The sequence below is a fragment of the Phoca vitulina genome, unplaced genomic scaffold (genome assembly GCF_004348235.1).
Source record: "Phoca vitulina isolate PV1807 unplaced genomic scaffold, GSC_HSeal_1.0 scaffold52, whole genome shotgun sequence".
Classification (NCBI taxonomy): Eukaryota; Metazoa; Chordata; class Mammalia; order Carnivora; family Phocidae; genus Phoca; species Phoca vitulina.
This window is the reverse complement of record NW_022589755.1, coordinates 211210-226615: the sequence shown is the minus strand read 5'-3', so window position 1 is coordinate 226615 and position 15406 is coordinate 211210. Positions and strand designations below refer to the sequence as shown.

General features: G+C 53.9%; 1 protein-coding gene and 1 long non-coding RNA gene across 2 annotated transcripts in view; both read left to right on the top strand.

Annotated features, from left to right (window-relative positions):
• RNF225 (ring finger protein 225) overlaps positions 1-456 on the top strand; it is a 1341-nt gene extending 885 nt beyond the window's left edge. The window contains exon 2 of the mRNA XM_032388630.1: positions 1-456. This exon is cut by the window's left edge and continues 7 nt beyond it. Within this exon, the coding sequence (XP_032244521.1) occupies positions 1-456 (456 nt within the window).
• A 6941-nt stretch (positions 457-7397) lies between these two features.
• LOC116622285 lies at positions 7398-14705 on the top strand. Its single transcript, XR_004297549.1, has 3 exons — positions 7398-7840; positions 9903-10053; positions 13513-14705. It is a non-coding gene; the product is annotated as an uncharacterized LOC116622285 (long non-coding RNA).
• The last annotated feature ends 701 nt before the right edge of the window (positions 14706-15406 follow it).

Genomic DNA, 15406 nt, shown 5'->3' with positions numbered 1-15406 from the left:
CCCCCGCCCGGGCCGCGCAAGGGCCGCGCCGCGCGCCCGCCGCCGCCCCCGCCGCCGCTGCGCCTCGGCCGCCCGCTGTCCCGCCGCCTTTCCTTCTCCAGCCCGGCCTGGGCCTTCAACGCGGCAGTGGCGCTGGCGGTGCTCGTGGCCGCGGGCCTCGTCGTCTCGGGCGTCTACATCTTCTTCCTCATCCCGCACGCCGCCTCCTCCGGCCCCGGGCGGCCCCAGCTCGTGGCGCTCGGCCCGGCGCCCGGCTTCTCCTGGTTCCCGCCACGGCCCGCAGCGGGGACACCCTGGGCGCCGCGCCCCACGGGCCCCGACCAGGACAGCGCCCTGCCAGGGGCTGCGGGGGACGTGCTGGAGCCCGGCGAGGGCTCCGAGGACACAGCGGAGGCCGAGGGGATGCTGGACAGGCCCCCGGAGGGCGTGTGGGGGGCAGAGGCTGGCCCGGGCTGAGCTCCGCGGGGACGGGGTGGGAGGACCGTGTGGGGGCCACGGTAAATGCATCTGTGCTGCACGTCCTCTCTCCAGGCCTGGGGACCTCCGTGTCCTGGGGGGGCCCTGCCAGGATCACTTGCCTTGATCCTAGCGGAGGCCTTAGCAAGGTGCATGGAAATTACCCATTTCTCCGAGGGGAGGCCTAGTGGGATCGTTCCAGGCATCATCACCACGGAGCAGGGACCCTCTCAAGGAGCAACCCCTGCCTTCATTCCCACAGGGCCCTCTGGGAGCACCCGTGATCCCAGTCACTGTGGGCATCCAGCTGAGGCTGCCCTGACCCCCATCTTTGAAAAGGTCCTTCTGGGAGGCACTCCTAAACCTCGTCTCCGTGGGAGTCCAGCTAGGGAGCCCCTCTGACCAACAGCGTGCAGGTACCCTGCTAGGGGCCCCATCAGCCCCTACGGAGGGTCCTGCTGAGTGCACCCGCAGTCATCATCAGACCCCTGGGGAGCATCCTCAGCTAGCAGCTAGGGCTGAAGGCTCTGATTTACTCACCCTGTGGGCGCACTGCAGGTGGCTGGAGGCCCCTATGTTTGGTGGCAAAGCTGCTACTGCTGTTGGTCTCTGGTCATAGCCCCCCGCCTGGCCCATTGCAGTCCTCCCCACCCCCACCAAGGCTGTGGAGTTTATTTTCCCTCTGCTGCGTGCAGGTTGGGTCTGGGTGGGATCCAGCTGTTTCCATGCTGGTCTTGGGCTGTCTCTCTGCACACATGGCTGGGGCTTGGGCTTGAAGGGGCAGGGGTGGCCTGGCCAGGGCTGAGGAGGGACACATAGGGCCTGAGCCTCTAAGATTAGCTCCGACTTAGTCCTGAGCACCAATTTGCGAATGGAAGCCTCAACTACTGCCGTGGGTCGTGGCTTCTGGGATCCTCCTGACACGCTGTGGGGCAGCTGTGGTCACCAAGACTCAAAGACAAGGTTGCCTCTGGGTCAGCGCCACATGATTTTGGGGGTGGCTGCTCCTGGATCTCCCTGGCCTGCTAGGAGACATCCTGGCCTCTCCCTAGGTGCTAGAACCCCCATCACCCCCTTTTCCACTCATCAATTTCTGGGGGCCAGTTATGACACCTCCTCCTCCAGAGCTCCATCAACCTTTTTTGGCATCGCTGTTATTCCCCTAGGTGAAGCCTCAGCCCTGGACAGCAGCCTACAGGGAGGGCGGCTCTTGGGTTCCTGTCCTCCTCCTCTCAGAAGCCTTCCTGGGTTAGTCATCACAGGCAGATGGCGGCCACCCTCTACACAAACTGAACACAGGCCTCTGTATCCCCCCAGGCTCTGGAGCCCACATCCTGTCTCACTTCACCCAGGGTCAGGGTTCTGTGTTTTGTGGGTGGGAATGGGGCATTTTCCAGAGAGAAATGTGACTTCTGTGGGACTGGAGGCTCTTGTTGACTTGTTTATATGTGTGTCCTCAGTGCCTGGCATACAGGGGTGCCAGATAGTTTTCTGGGGAGTGACAGCCTTGCAGGTGACCCAGAGGCAGCCTGGGGATGCCTGTGGGCCCTCCAGGCTCAACTAGCTCATGGCCACCCTGATCTAGGCATGTCAGTGGAGCTCCTTTGGATGGGAGGCGCTGCCTCCGGTTGGGAAGCCAGAGGGGGACCATCAGGACATCAAAGGGGGGACGACTTGGTCAGGCCGGAGCAGGGCTGGTGGTCTAGATTAGTTTTCGCTGACTGCTGCAACAAATAACTGAGTTCCTTAGAACAACACACATTAATTATCTTATAGTTCTGCAGGCCAGGAGTCTTGAAATCATTTTTACCGCTAAAGTCAAGTGTCCTCAGGGCTAACTCCTCTGGAGAGTCCAGGAGAGAATTTCCTTAGCTTTTCATCTTTTAGAGCTACGTTCCTTGGCTTCTTCCTCTTCCTTCATATTTTGTTTCATTTTTTAAAGTAATCTCTACGCCCCATATGGGGCTCAAACTCACAATCCCAAGATCAGGAGTCCCATGCTCTACTGACTGAGCCGACCAGGCACCCTGTCTTCCTCTATCTTCAAAGGCAGCAGCATCGCATCTTCAAAGCTCTGACTGTCCTGCCTCCCTCTTTCACTTATAAGGATACTGTGACAACATTGAGCCTGCCCCGATAATCCAGGATAATTTCCCCAGATCGACAGCTTAATTTAATCACATCTGCAGAGTCCATTCTGCCATTTTAGGTAGCAGATTCACAGATTCTGGGGATTAGGATCTGGCGATCTTTGGGGGCCATTATTCAGCTTACCATGGGGTCTCAGATATTCCTCTTCTCGCCCCTTCCTTCCTCCACCCCAGGTTGGGAGAGCGGGGAGGGGCAGAAGTTGGGCCCAGCCAGGGGAGTCAGAAAGGGGCCCTTAGCTGGTGGTGCACAGAAGGGGGGAAAGAAAATGCTCCCTGCCTGAGGGTGTTCAAGGAAGGCTTCCTGGAAGGAGACCTGTACCTTCGAAATAGCTGGCATCAAGGAGAGGGACCTGGGGCAGTAAGGGGGTGGCTGAGGGCAGTGGGCAGGGCTGACCCCTCCCCTTGTCCTGACTAGCTTCCTCCTAGGGGCTAGGGAAAGTATGGCTTCTCCATTCTCCCAACTGGGAGACTGAGGCCCCAGTCTCTCCTCCCTTAAAATGAGGCTGATGATAGATCCCAGGGGTCCTGAACATTCCTGTCTGCTAATTACTACCTCGATGCCTGCCCACCCACTGCCCACGAGCAAAGGGGTTGCCGAAAACCACCCTGGGGCCAGGGTGATGGGGGCCTCCTCCCCATACTTGCCTACCAGCCTCTGGGGCCACCCTCCCTGCCCCCCCTCTGCCTACTTCAGCCCTGCTGCATAACCACCTGCCGTGGGCTTGCTCCTCCTCCTAGGTCCTGGTGCCTGTGAATACCCAGAGAGGGGGAGTCAATCTCAGTGCCTGGCATGGTGCCAGAGATGCCAGACCTTGGTTCTCTCTTCTGTAAAATGGGTGACAATAAACACCTTACTTGCAGGGAAAATGAGTTAATCTACAAGTATTTATTGAGCACCTGCTGCATACCAAGGGTGCACTGGGGACACCTCAGGAACAAGGAGGGCCCTCACACGGCACATGACATCCAGAAAGCTGAGCAGAGGAGCCATCAACTTGGCCACACTGCCTTCCCTGTCAAGCTCGTGGAGTCCCCAGTTCCCCAAACCTTTCCCAGGTTCTCCCCCGGCTCTGCTCCCTTTGCCCCCGGAGGGACGCCAAGTGCTCCATTCTACAGGGATCTGGCCAGTCTCTCCTCATGAGAGTCAAAGAGGCCCCTGCCCACACCTCACCCGTCACCAGCCATCGGGTCATCTTCTTTTTTTTTTTAAAGATTTTATTTATTTATTTGACAGAGAGAGACATAGTGAGAGCAGGAACACAAGCAGGGGGAGTGGGAGAGGGAGAAGCAGGCTTCCCGCGGAGCAGGGAGCCCGATGCGGGGCTCGATCCCAGGACCCCGGGACCATGACCCGAGCCGAAGGCAGACGCTTAACGACTGAGCCACCCAGGCGCCCCTCGGGTCATCTTCTTGAGGCCAAGAGAACAAGGGCCACGGAGGGCCCCCACTGGACCGAGAAGGGCAGTATCCAGACTGACGTATGGGGAAACTGAGGCTGTCGGGCTGGGCAGGGTATGGATTCGGACTGGGACCAGAGAGCTTTCTGCAAAACACCTTCTCCCCTCAATTCCACACCCTGGTAGGGTAGCCTTGGTCTTTCCCCCCACTTTCCCCCCATCCTGCAATCAAAGTTCTCTCTCCATACTTGGAGGCTTCCCTCCTCAGTAACACCTGCACACAAACCAGGGGGGCTTGAGGGAACTTCTAGCAATCCTGGCTGGGGGCTACTTGAGTGTCCTCACAACATGGCGATTGGCTTCCCTCAGAGCAAGTGAGCCAAGAGAGAACAAAGCCAAAGAAGCCACAGTGTCTTTTATGACCTCAGAAGTCACATTCTGTCATCTCCCCCATATGCGATTGGGTACCCTATTCACTATGGAAGGGAACTAAGTGAGCATGTGAATACAAGACAATGAGACTCATGGTGGTCATTTTGGAGGCCAGCCCTCTACCTAAAGTGGAGTCACGAGCACAGTCCTCTGTCTTCTTTAGCCAAGCAGGCCCGTGCCGCTCCCTTGGACCTGCTCTCCGGTGAGAGAGTCCCAGGTGTTTGGTTCAGGCTGAATCCTCAGGGTGATGACCCTGTCACCCTTTCTGTGAGTGTCGGTGAGGGAAGGGAGAAGCCAGTGCCAGCAGTAGCACCAAGTAGGGAGTGTGGCAGAACCAAGGAGAGAAAGGGAAGAGTGTCTGGCTTCGTTCTTACCTGTCTCCAGGCTCCCATATCTTAAGGGAGGGAGGAAACATGGAACTGTGGGTGTTGGCGGGGTGGGGTGGGGGGGTCGAGGGTGGTGGCATTAGAACAGCTGACTCTTCCAGGCCCCTTGCCCTCCAATGTTGGAGGAGTGGGAGTGAAGCATTGTAGTGGTTCAGACCTGGACTAAGCACCTTCCTGCTGCCATCTGTAGTGTTTGCACGTCACCGCTGGGGGAGGGGACGCAGGGGGGCAGCAGGTGGCGAGGGTGCTAGGGACCAGCTGGCCTGTTGAGGAATGTGTCTGAGATCAGAGATCTGTGCAGGAAGCTGGATATGCTGCCCTCACTCCATGCTGTCCGGAACCAGCTGGCACGGATTCAGGGGCCTAGTGAGGCACCAAGGCAGCTTAATTGTTTCGTAGCGGAAGCATGACTCATCCCAGGATCTACCCTGTCCTACAGCCTCGGTGAGCCACTGCGGTCAGCCCTGCCCACTGTTCCACCAAATAAGAGTGTCTTTGTGTGCCTGGAGCCTCGATCCACACCAAGTCATCTATGCCAACAGTGTGATTTGTGGTGGGGGCTTTAGGCCATGCTGTACCAGTTTGGTCTCTGGGGGAGCCAGAGACTGAGTAATAAGGTCAGTTACATGGGTGCTGCACGACCTCGTTACTATTTCCCAGTGAAAACCCTGGGCACCAAGACTTAGGTGAGTGCACCGGTGGCAACATTCCATACGTGTTGTCATATATATTCAGGGACAAGTGAGTGCTGCATGTGACTCCACTGGGAGAGGACACCCGAAAGCTTGTGCCTTATCTATCCTATAGTCCCTGTTCTATATGCCTCTTTCCTTTGCCGGATTTTAAATTATATCTTTTCACTGCAATAAACTGTAAATAAGGGGCGCCTGGGTGGCTCAGCGGTTAAGTGGCTGCCTTCAGCTCAGGTCATGATCCTGGGGTCCTAGGATCGAGTCCTGAGCCAGGCTCCTGCTCTCCTGCTCAGCAGGGTGTCTGCTTCTCCCTTCGCCCCCCCCACTCATGCGTGCTCACGCGCACTCTCTCTCAAATAAAATCTTAAAAAAAAAATAAACTGCAACTAAGAATATAACAGATTTTCTGAGTCTGTGAATCCTCCTAGTCAATCTTCAAAATGGAAGGCTCTGAGGCAACCCCTGGCTATCCTGCAGGGCTTGGCACGGCTGCCTCCTGCCCCCTGCTGACCTGTGACTGGAAGGGCACCCCGGCCATCTTCACTCGCAGCCAGTGCTGGGCCGGTCACACCGCAGCTGTTATGTATGGCCACCTCTACCTCTACCATTTCCCTCTCTAGCAAATTCCTTCCATCCACTTTTGTTTTACATACAGCTTTTGCCAAGCTCTGGTTAAATTCTTCAGCTCTGTAACTTAAAAAAAAAAAAAAAAAAAAGAGTTTTAAGTAATCTCTGTGCCCAATGTGGGGCTCAAACTGATGACCCCCGATGAACAGTCATGAGCTTTACTGACTGAGCCAGCCAGGCACCCCACCTCTGTAACTTCTTAATCAGGAGCCAGAAAACGTTTTGTGTAAAGGGTCAGACCATAAATATTTTCACCTTTGTGGGCTGTGCAGTTTCTAGTCACTACTCAACTGTCAGTGTAGTGGCTAGTATCTAATTACAAGAAACAGCTAGTATTGGCAAGGATGTGGAGAAAAAGGAACACTTGTGCACTGTTGGTAGGAATGTGAACTGGTACAACTGCTGTGGAAAACAGTATGGGGGTTCCCCAAAAACGTAAAAATAGAAATACCACACAGTCCAGTAATTTACTGAGGAAAATGAAAACAATTTGAAAATATATATGCACCCTTATGTTTATTGCAGCATTATTTCCAATAGCCAAGATATGGAAGCAACCCAAGTGTCCATCAATAGATTCATGGATAAAAAAGATGTGGTGTATACATGCTGGAGTGTTCCTCAGCCATGAAAAAGAATGGGGTCTTGCCATTTGCAACAACATGGATGGATCTAGAGGGTCTTCGGCGTCCACTCTCAGGATGTTCTGCAAAAGGGACTGTCTAGGTCTCAGGGCCAGAGACAGGCACATCCCCGGCAGGGGGAAGGGCCCGGGCCCATCCACACCTCTGCCCACAGCCAACTGCCGATTTTCCTCCCCACACCTCCTTTTCCTCCAGCCGAGGTCTCAAGGCCGTTAGTCCGGGACGACTCGGGGGCGGCCCCGGGCACGTGCCGGCTTCTGCGGAGGCCACGGAGGACACCCCGCGCGATTCGGCTGCACACCCCGGGGCCGTCCCACTACGGTGGGGGACGCCGGGAGTCCACGAGGAGGGACACTCTCCGCGGTAAAAGCGCATACATGGCGTGGCCGGACCCTCCCCCCTCCTCGACTCTCGTGCCGTCCCCGCTCCCGTTTCCGCCGCCTCGGGGAGCCCAACGGACGCCCTCCCGGGCCGCTTCGCTACGGAAGCGAAAGGCTGTCAGAACTGGAGCTATACAACCTTCAGAGGCGGACGGCGGAAGTCCCGCCCCAGCAGCCCTCCCGGAAACGCCCTGTCCTGGGCCCTCATTGGTCAGCCCCGAGACGTCGTCGCAGTGTCTTCTGGGTAGTGTAGTTCCCGCCGCGAGGCCCCGCGCGCTGGCAGGGCTGAGTCCTCTGGGTGCTACCACACAAGCTACAGGAGGGCAGGGTCCGTCGTCGTATCTTCGCCGAGCCGTGAGCTCCCAGTACTGAGACTCTCTGAGACTCGTCCCGACTGTGGGACCGGCTGCCTCTCACGGAGGGATCCGCCCGGGCCGCGCGCTCTCCCGAGCCTCCTCACCGGTCCTCGGCCCCCGCCGCCCCGGCAGGTGGCACCCTGGCCCCGCAGGCATTTTACGCAGGAGTGGGTGGGGACTGAGGCCCGGACTGCGACGGTCAGCCCGAGGTCATCCCTCCGTGGGCGGGGCTGGGGTCGGGTCGGCGGACCTGTGGGACCCAGGCCGGGTGTCCGCCTTGCAGTGCGCAGCTCCGGCGCCGGGGTCGGCGGGCGGCGCAGGTGAGTCGAGGGTGCCCCCTCGACCCCGCTCACTCAGACCCCCGTATCGGGGATGTTGGTGTCGTGGGACTGGTACTCCTCCCCGCCGCCTTCACCTCCCTGCCCTTCCCACTTGGGCTTTGGGAGCGCGCCTGGCCCATAATCCGGCGCTTACGCAGAAGGGTTCCCCTTTCTGTCAGTCAACGGGGTGTGATACGGAAAGCGTTAAAGACGCAGAAGCCCGCAAGTGCTTGGTAGGGAGGCCGAGCTGGGAGTGTCCAGGGAACCCAGAGCCCACCTAGGTCTTGTGAGAACAGAGAGCAGGGGCAGGACTCAGGCCTGGAAGGGACCTAGACTTCTGTTCTGAGGGTGCCGGGAGCATTGGAGATTTAGGGCAGGGGAGGGAGGTGATCTGACTCAGGTGTTGGAGACTCCCCCTGGCTACGGACTGTGCCGGAAGAAGGCACGTGAGAGGCTACTGCTGATGGGTGGCTGCACCAGGGTGGTGGCAATGGAGATGGCCGAGGTGCTGGGACTCTGTATCTGTTATTTCAGTAGCACCAGCCCAATTGCTGGATGTGAGGCGGTGAGAGACACTGACCTATCAAGGAGTAGCCTAGGTGTTTGGACTCAGTGGTTTGATGGATGGAAGATCTACCAACAGTTGTGGAAGTTGGTGGCTAGAGCATGTTCCAGGGACAAGATCTGGAGTGTGGTTTTGGAGATTTTAAGTGTGATATATCCAGGAATGGAGGCACCTTGCAGGCACCTGAATGTGCAGCTCTGGAATTCTGCAGGGTCAGGGCTGGAAAGATCCAAAGGGTGGGGCTAGAGAGTGGGCCTGGGAACAATGTGGGATGAAGGACGGTGATGAACTCCCGGACAAGTTGTGGGAAGGGAGGCTGGGGGCCAAGGAGGACCGGATGCTCGGACTGTGCAGTTGGAAGGTGGTGGCAGGTGTCACTAAGGCACTGTGAAGTCTGGGCCTATGTTAGCAGGGAATGAAGAGGGGGAGTGTCAGGGAGCCAAGGCTCCTGATCGGCAGGTGGACCTGGGGTGCAGCCTGTGGCATGGCAGTGATGGATGTAGGGGGTAAATGGGCTTGGGGCTGGGCTGATGCACCTGTTTGCAGGCTGACCAGGCTTTTATATCTGCCCTCTCTGGGGCCTGAGGGTTTTCATTCAGGGTTGCAGAGGCATTCAGTGGTAGATGGAGGTCACCTGGGCGACAGGCAGTGTCCCAGGCCCAGCGGGCTGGACTCTGAGTATGCCTCAGAATGGGAGAGGAGGATCACGGCAAGTGAGAGCACAGCCTGTGCAAAGGCAGATGTGAGGGAAGTCCAGCATCTCAGAGATCCAATTGTAGTTCTGAGTGGCTGAATATTGAAGCTAGAACAGGGCCAGGTTACCTCCAAAATCCAAAAAGTCCTACCAAGTGTTTTTTGGGGGTTGATGATGTGAGGTGCAATGGCAGTGGGCCATTGGAAGTGCAGGCAGGCTGGAGCAGGATAGGATTGCGGTTGCGATGCCATGCACTCTCAGGACACCACATGGAGAGTGGCATGTGGGGAAGCCAGGGAGTTGTCAATGGAGTGAACTGGTGAAGTTGTGCTGGAATGGTGTGGGTGCAGAAGTATGAGGATGCTGAGTATGTTATGTGCCTGATAGGTGGGAGGGCCAACTGAAGGGCCTTGGGAGCAGGCATCTGGCCCTAAGGAAGAATGGTAAGTGAGGGTTTAGTTGCATCTGAGAGGTGTGATGTGAGGGACACAGAGAGAATGGGCTGGGAGGAGAAAGGGTGAGGCCTGTGTGCCTGGACCAGAACATAGATGGCATCCATCCTGTTGTTGCTGTGGGATGGATACAGAATCTAATAGTAACATGACGAGAAAGGCATCAATGGCATTGTGACCTTGGTATTCTCTCTGAGGTAGAGTTCTGGAGGGAAAAGGAAGCATCAGGATGTGGTGGTGGTGGTGGTGGGGTGTTGAGCCTGTCAGTGAGAGAGAGGAGAGTACCCTTCCGTGTCAAAGGCTTGGATGTGTCCCTTTGGTTGGTTTTTCTGCCCAATCATCAACCCCTAGGATCAGCTGAACCCATCACTGCAGGATCAGGTGACATTTGAGGATGTGGCCGTGTATTTCTCCCAGGAGGAGCGGAGGCTCCTTAACGTAACGCAGAGGCATCTATACCATGATGTGATATAGGAGAACTTTGAGCTCATCGGCTCTCTGGGTAAGTCCCTACACCCTCCCACAGTGTACTGACTACCCTCTGCCTTTTCCCATGGGAAGTTCTGTCTATCCCAAAGCTGGACCAGGGGCTGCTTGCTTCCCAGGTTCCCTATGGTGGGTGCTGTGGGTGCTGTGACTGGGGTGGGCGTACTCTCCCTCCGCTCTTCGAGCAGCCCTGTGAGTAGCCCCCAGTAGGTATTACCTCAAGACTTCATAGGGTAGAGTTTGGGGTCCAGGTCTTTCACAGGTATCCAACTGATCCCACCAATCTCAGCCTGTCTCCAGCTTGGTGACCCCGCTGGAGTCATGGCCCCTTTTTGCTACACATGTGCCCTCTTCCTCTGCAAGTCTTTGTGCAGGACCGCCCAAGTCTTGGGCCAAGCTTGATCTTATATACTATTTCCATTTAATGTTAGATTTCTGGCTATGTGGGTCAGACAATACCAGTTCATGATGGGAAGCTCAGGTCACATGTGACCTGGCATCCCCTGGTTAAGCATTCAGTCTTTGCCGAAGGCCCATTAGCAAACTAGAAACTGTTTCTCTGAAGTAGAGTAGTTATCTGCATAAGCTGTAGACTGGCTTCAAAATCCTAGAGTCTGTGCTGTGATTCTCTTACAGCTGCTTGCCACGGGCTCTACACAGTGTCCTGATCTGCCAGACACTTCCAGTATCACTGAGTCTGCTGCGTCATAAGGCCTGGGTGCTTGAGCAGCCTGAAGCTGCTTCAGAGCCTTCTCTCTTTCTGGTTCCACTTAAAACAGGAAGCCTGGTGGCTGACTTGGTAGATGGTCCAAAGCAGTAGATTTAGATGTTGTATCGGTTACCTCCAAAATCCAAAAAGTCCTACCAAATGCTTTTTGGTGGTTGATTGTGCGAGGTGCAACAACTAAATGGATATCTCAACCCACTCAGGCAGTTGAACTCCTGAGAGCTTCACTGAGGTGGCAGGCCCCTGAATTTTTGTAGGTTTTGTTTCCCACCCTTTTGTTTGCATATTTCTTACCACGATATCTAAAGTAGTTGCTACCTCTTGCTCATCAGATCCACACAGCATGTCATAATGAAGTGGACCGATGTGATGTTTATGCAATATCAAGACAGAGCAGAATTGATGTCATCCTGAGGCAACAATGTGAACCAAACTGTGGTTTGGTTTGAGCAGATAAATGCAAATGGTTTCTGGTGTCACTTGTAAATTGTATGGAAGAGAAGGCGCCAGCCGGTTCCTTGGATGCAAGCCAAGTGCCTGGTTCTTCCTCTGGAAGAGCAGCCACAGTCAGAGGCATCACATTACATTTAGGATGGACGGTCCACAGTCGTTCTCCAAGATCCATCTGACTTCTGCTCAGGCCAGACTAGTGAGTTAAATGGCATGTGATGCTTCTTTCATATCGCTGGTGGTGGCATTAGACTCTGCAGCTCCTCCAGGGATGCAGTATTGCTTTTGGTTTTCTACCCTGGCAGGGAGTGAAAGTTTCAGGGGCTTGCATTTAGCCCTCCTTAGCATAATGACCTGTACCCCCAAGTATGGGCAACGCTGTACTCAGTTACTCACTGCCCAAGACCTCCTCAGGCCAAGGCATTCTGTCGCCTGGACATCCCTGCTGCCTGCTACGGCGGATGTGCCCACCTTGTATTTGGTACCTAAGTGCGGCCACTTGGCCTCTGCTACCCCTGGGATCATCCCCGAGAAAGCAGAGGAGCCCATCTCAACGGCAGCATCTCCTACAGTCATAACTGGCTTACAAAAGAGAGCAACCACAGAGATTTTCAATCCTCTCACTAATATATTTCTCAATTATTTTAGTGAAGGGAATGTCTTCTGTGTCTTTTTGTGGAACATAGTGGGAGATGGTGTTGTAATTTTTATTGCTGCTATAACAGATTACTACAAATTTAGCAGTTTAATGCAGCACAAATACACACACAAAAAACAAATGTTTTATTGTCCCATTCATTACCAATCAGTGCCCTAATTTTCACATGAGAAATGTGGCAAGATTGTGATTTCAAATGATACAAATCAGTCACCTGCACAACTGAGTTTTGTTTGGTTTTTAGCATCATCAGCCCTGCAGCTGTAAGAAATCAGATTCTCGGAGGGAGGTCATGGAATCCATCTATTTCTCAGACTGTGGCTTGAGCGGGTAGTTTAAGAACCTGAATGTATTATGTTCTTTCTGTAAGTGGTCCGGGGCACTCAGGACCCTTGGTCCCACACCATAGTCCTTGCAATTGTCATTACTGCCATAAAAGTGAAGTGCAGGAGCCACTTGGGCTCCCAAGGCACAAGGTCGTAGCTTGTTTAATTGATACCACTGCATGCCCTGGGTTACTGTCATCCTATTTGTCAGGGAGCTCTGCGTTGTGCTCATGTCCCAAACACAACTAAGTCAGTCTTCAAATTCCATTTTTGCAGGCTATCTCCTGGAACCATTCCCAGTACCAGTTCTGTACCAATTTGGGTTCCGTCAGCAGAGAGAAACCGCACAGTGCTTTGAACAGGGAAGATTCAAAATAAAGTATTATTAACATCACCAGGGGATTGGAATGAGTAGAGGGGCTGGGTACTGGAGAAGGTGTGAGCGCTCGTGAAAAAGTTGCACAGACAGCAGCAGGCCACCGAGGGAGCGCACAGCAAGTGGGAAAAAAACCCTGTTCATCCTGCAGTTTCTTCCCAATGCCCTCTGCTAGCAAAGGTTAACATCCGGGGCGCCTGGGTGGCTCACTCAGGCATCTGCCTTCGGCTCCGGTCATGATGCCAGGGCCCTGGGAGCGAGCCCCGCATCGGGCGCCCTGCTCGGCGGGAAGCCTGCTTCTCCCTCTCCCACTCCCCCTGCTTGTGTTCCCTCTCTCACTGTGTCTCTGTCTGTCAAATAAATAAATAAAATCTTAAAAAAAAAAAAAAGGCTAACATCATGCAGGCTTGCAAAGAAAAATATTTAAAGAATCCATTTGCACAGAGCAGGCAAATGGGTGAATTTGGAGCTGAGAGACAGTCAGGTGATAACCAGCCCAGTAACCTATGCATAGCTGTGCGACATGGACCTATTCTACACATGACATGAGGCATCCTCTGTGTCACACTTGAACCAGCTACTGTGCTGCAATGACTTTTTCACAGGACTGGACACATGCCTCTTCACAGTGCTTTCTGTCACCAGTAGCCAAGGCCCTGCCGAAACCCTTTGCAGAGAAGTGACGGAGACCATAGCTCTCTCCTTCTTCTGCTCCCTCTTTGTGTTCTCATCTCTGTTGAGATCTTTCACATTCTGTCATCTGGCTGGGTCCTAGCCTGCAGGGTCAGCCCTTCCATCCAGAACCCCCCGCCCCAGCTTCACAGAACCTTCCAGCGATCCCCTGGACTCCTTCCTGAGTATGTTGACATGCACGGGTGACGAAGGTGCCTCCTCCTCCCATCCTAGCATTCAGCTAACTGACATTTCTCTGCTTTCAGGTTGTCTGTGTCAAGTGGAAGAGGAGGAGGACCCCTCGAGCAGGTGAAGAGCTGTAGGGCCCGCTCATCAGAACACCCCTTCATGTGTGGGGAGTGTGGCGTGGACTTGCAGGCCAGCTTTGGCCTCAGACAGCAACAGGCCGCTCACAGTATGGGGAAGCTCCCAAGCAGCACCAGGGAGACCTTCCCTCACAGCTCCAGTCTCAGGCAGCACCCAGGAGTCCACACCGGACAGAAACCCTTCAAGTGCAGCAACTGTGGGAAATCTTCCCTGGAGAGTTCTGCCCCCCTCAACCACCTAAGAACTTACACTGAACTGAGATCCTACAGATGCTCAACAGGTGGAAATGCCTTAAGGAGAAACCAATTCTTATTACGCAGATTAAAATCCACACTGGAGGAACGTCCTGTCTGTGTAAAGAGTATGGGAAGGCCCTCAGCCACCCATCTAAATTGAGCACACATCATAAAGTTCATACTGAAATAAACTGTTACAAGTGCAGTGAACGTGGGAAAACGTTCAACCACAAATCCACACTTGTTCAGCACCAGAGAATTCATCCAGGGGAAAGGCCTTATAAGTGCAGTGAATGTGGGAGACTTCAGCCTCGCATCTACCCTTATTCGGCACCAGAAAGTTCACACTGGGGAAATGCCCTATAAATGCACTGAATATGGGAAATTCTTTAGCCAGACTCCAACCTCATTTGGCACCAGAGAGCTCACCTTATGGGTGCGTTGAATGTGGGAAAGCCTACAGCAGAATCTGTTGTCTCAATCAGCACCAGAAGGTTCACGTGAGAGAAAGGCCATACGAGGGCTGCTGGTGTGGGAAAGTCTGCATTGAAATAGCCACGGGTGTTGGTACCTCCAAGTTCTCAACACATAAAGGCCCATGAGTGCAGCACATGTTGCACCTTATCTGCTTCTCATTTAACACCAGGAATTATAGGAAAGCCTTTAGACACAGCCTTAAGCTCGTTCAGTACCAGAAAGATCATGACCCCAAAGGACGTTAAATGCAGTCAGTGTGGGAAATCTTTACCCCAAAGCACCAAGCTTGTTCTACATGTAAGCTTCCATACCACAGAATATCCTCTTTAGTCCAACTAATGTGGGAAAGTCTTTTTTTTTTTTTTGAAGATTTTATTTATTTATTTATTTGAGAGAGAGAAAGAGAGAGAAAGTGTGAGAGCGGGGAGGGTCAGCGGGAGCAGCAGATGCCCTGTTGAGCAGGGAGCCCGATGCGGGCGGGACTCGATCCTGGGACTCCGGGATCATGACCTGAGCTGAAGGCAGTCGCTCAACCAACTGAGCCACCCAGGTGGTGGGAGAGTCTTCAGCTGCAGCTCCAATCTTATTTCACTCCAGAAAGTTCACACTGAAGGCCTTAGGAGTACCATAAAGTGCAAAAGCCTCTAGCCATGGCTATCACCTTGTTCAGCCTCATGTCAGAGAGAAGACTTTGTGAGGGAGCCACTGCCAGAAGTCCAGCCTTGTAATAGTTTTCTGTTTCTGTGTAACAAATTACAATTACCAAAACATCCATTTATTATTTCACAGCACTGAGGTCAGAATTCTAGCACAACATGGCTAAGTTCTCTGCTCCTACTAGAATGAAGGTGCTGGCTACACTGAGTTCTTGTCTGGAGGTTCTGGGGAAAAAAATCCATCCAGTCTCATGGATTACGATGGAAAAATCTTTTTTTTTTTTTTTAAGATGGGTGGGGACCCCAGAGGGTTGCCCTACAATGGAAAAATCTTGGGGTCATCTTAGAATTCTGCCTACCATCCTTTTTTTTTTTTCTTAAGATTTTATTTATTCATTTGAGAGAGAGACAGAGAGAGAAGGAGGGAGAGAGAGCAAGCATGAGCAGGGGGGAGACACAGGGAG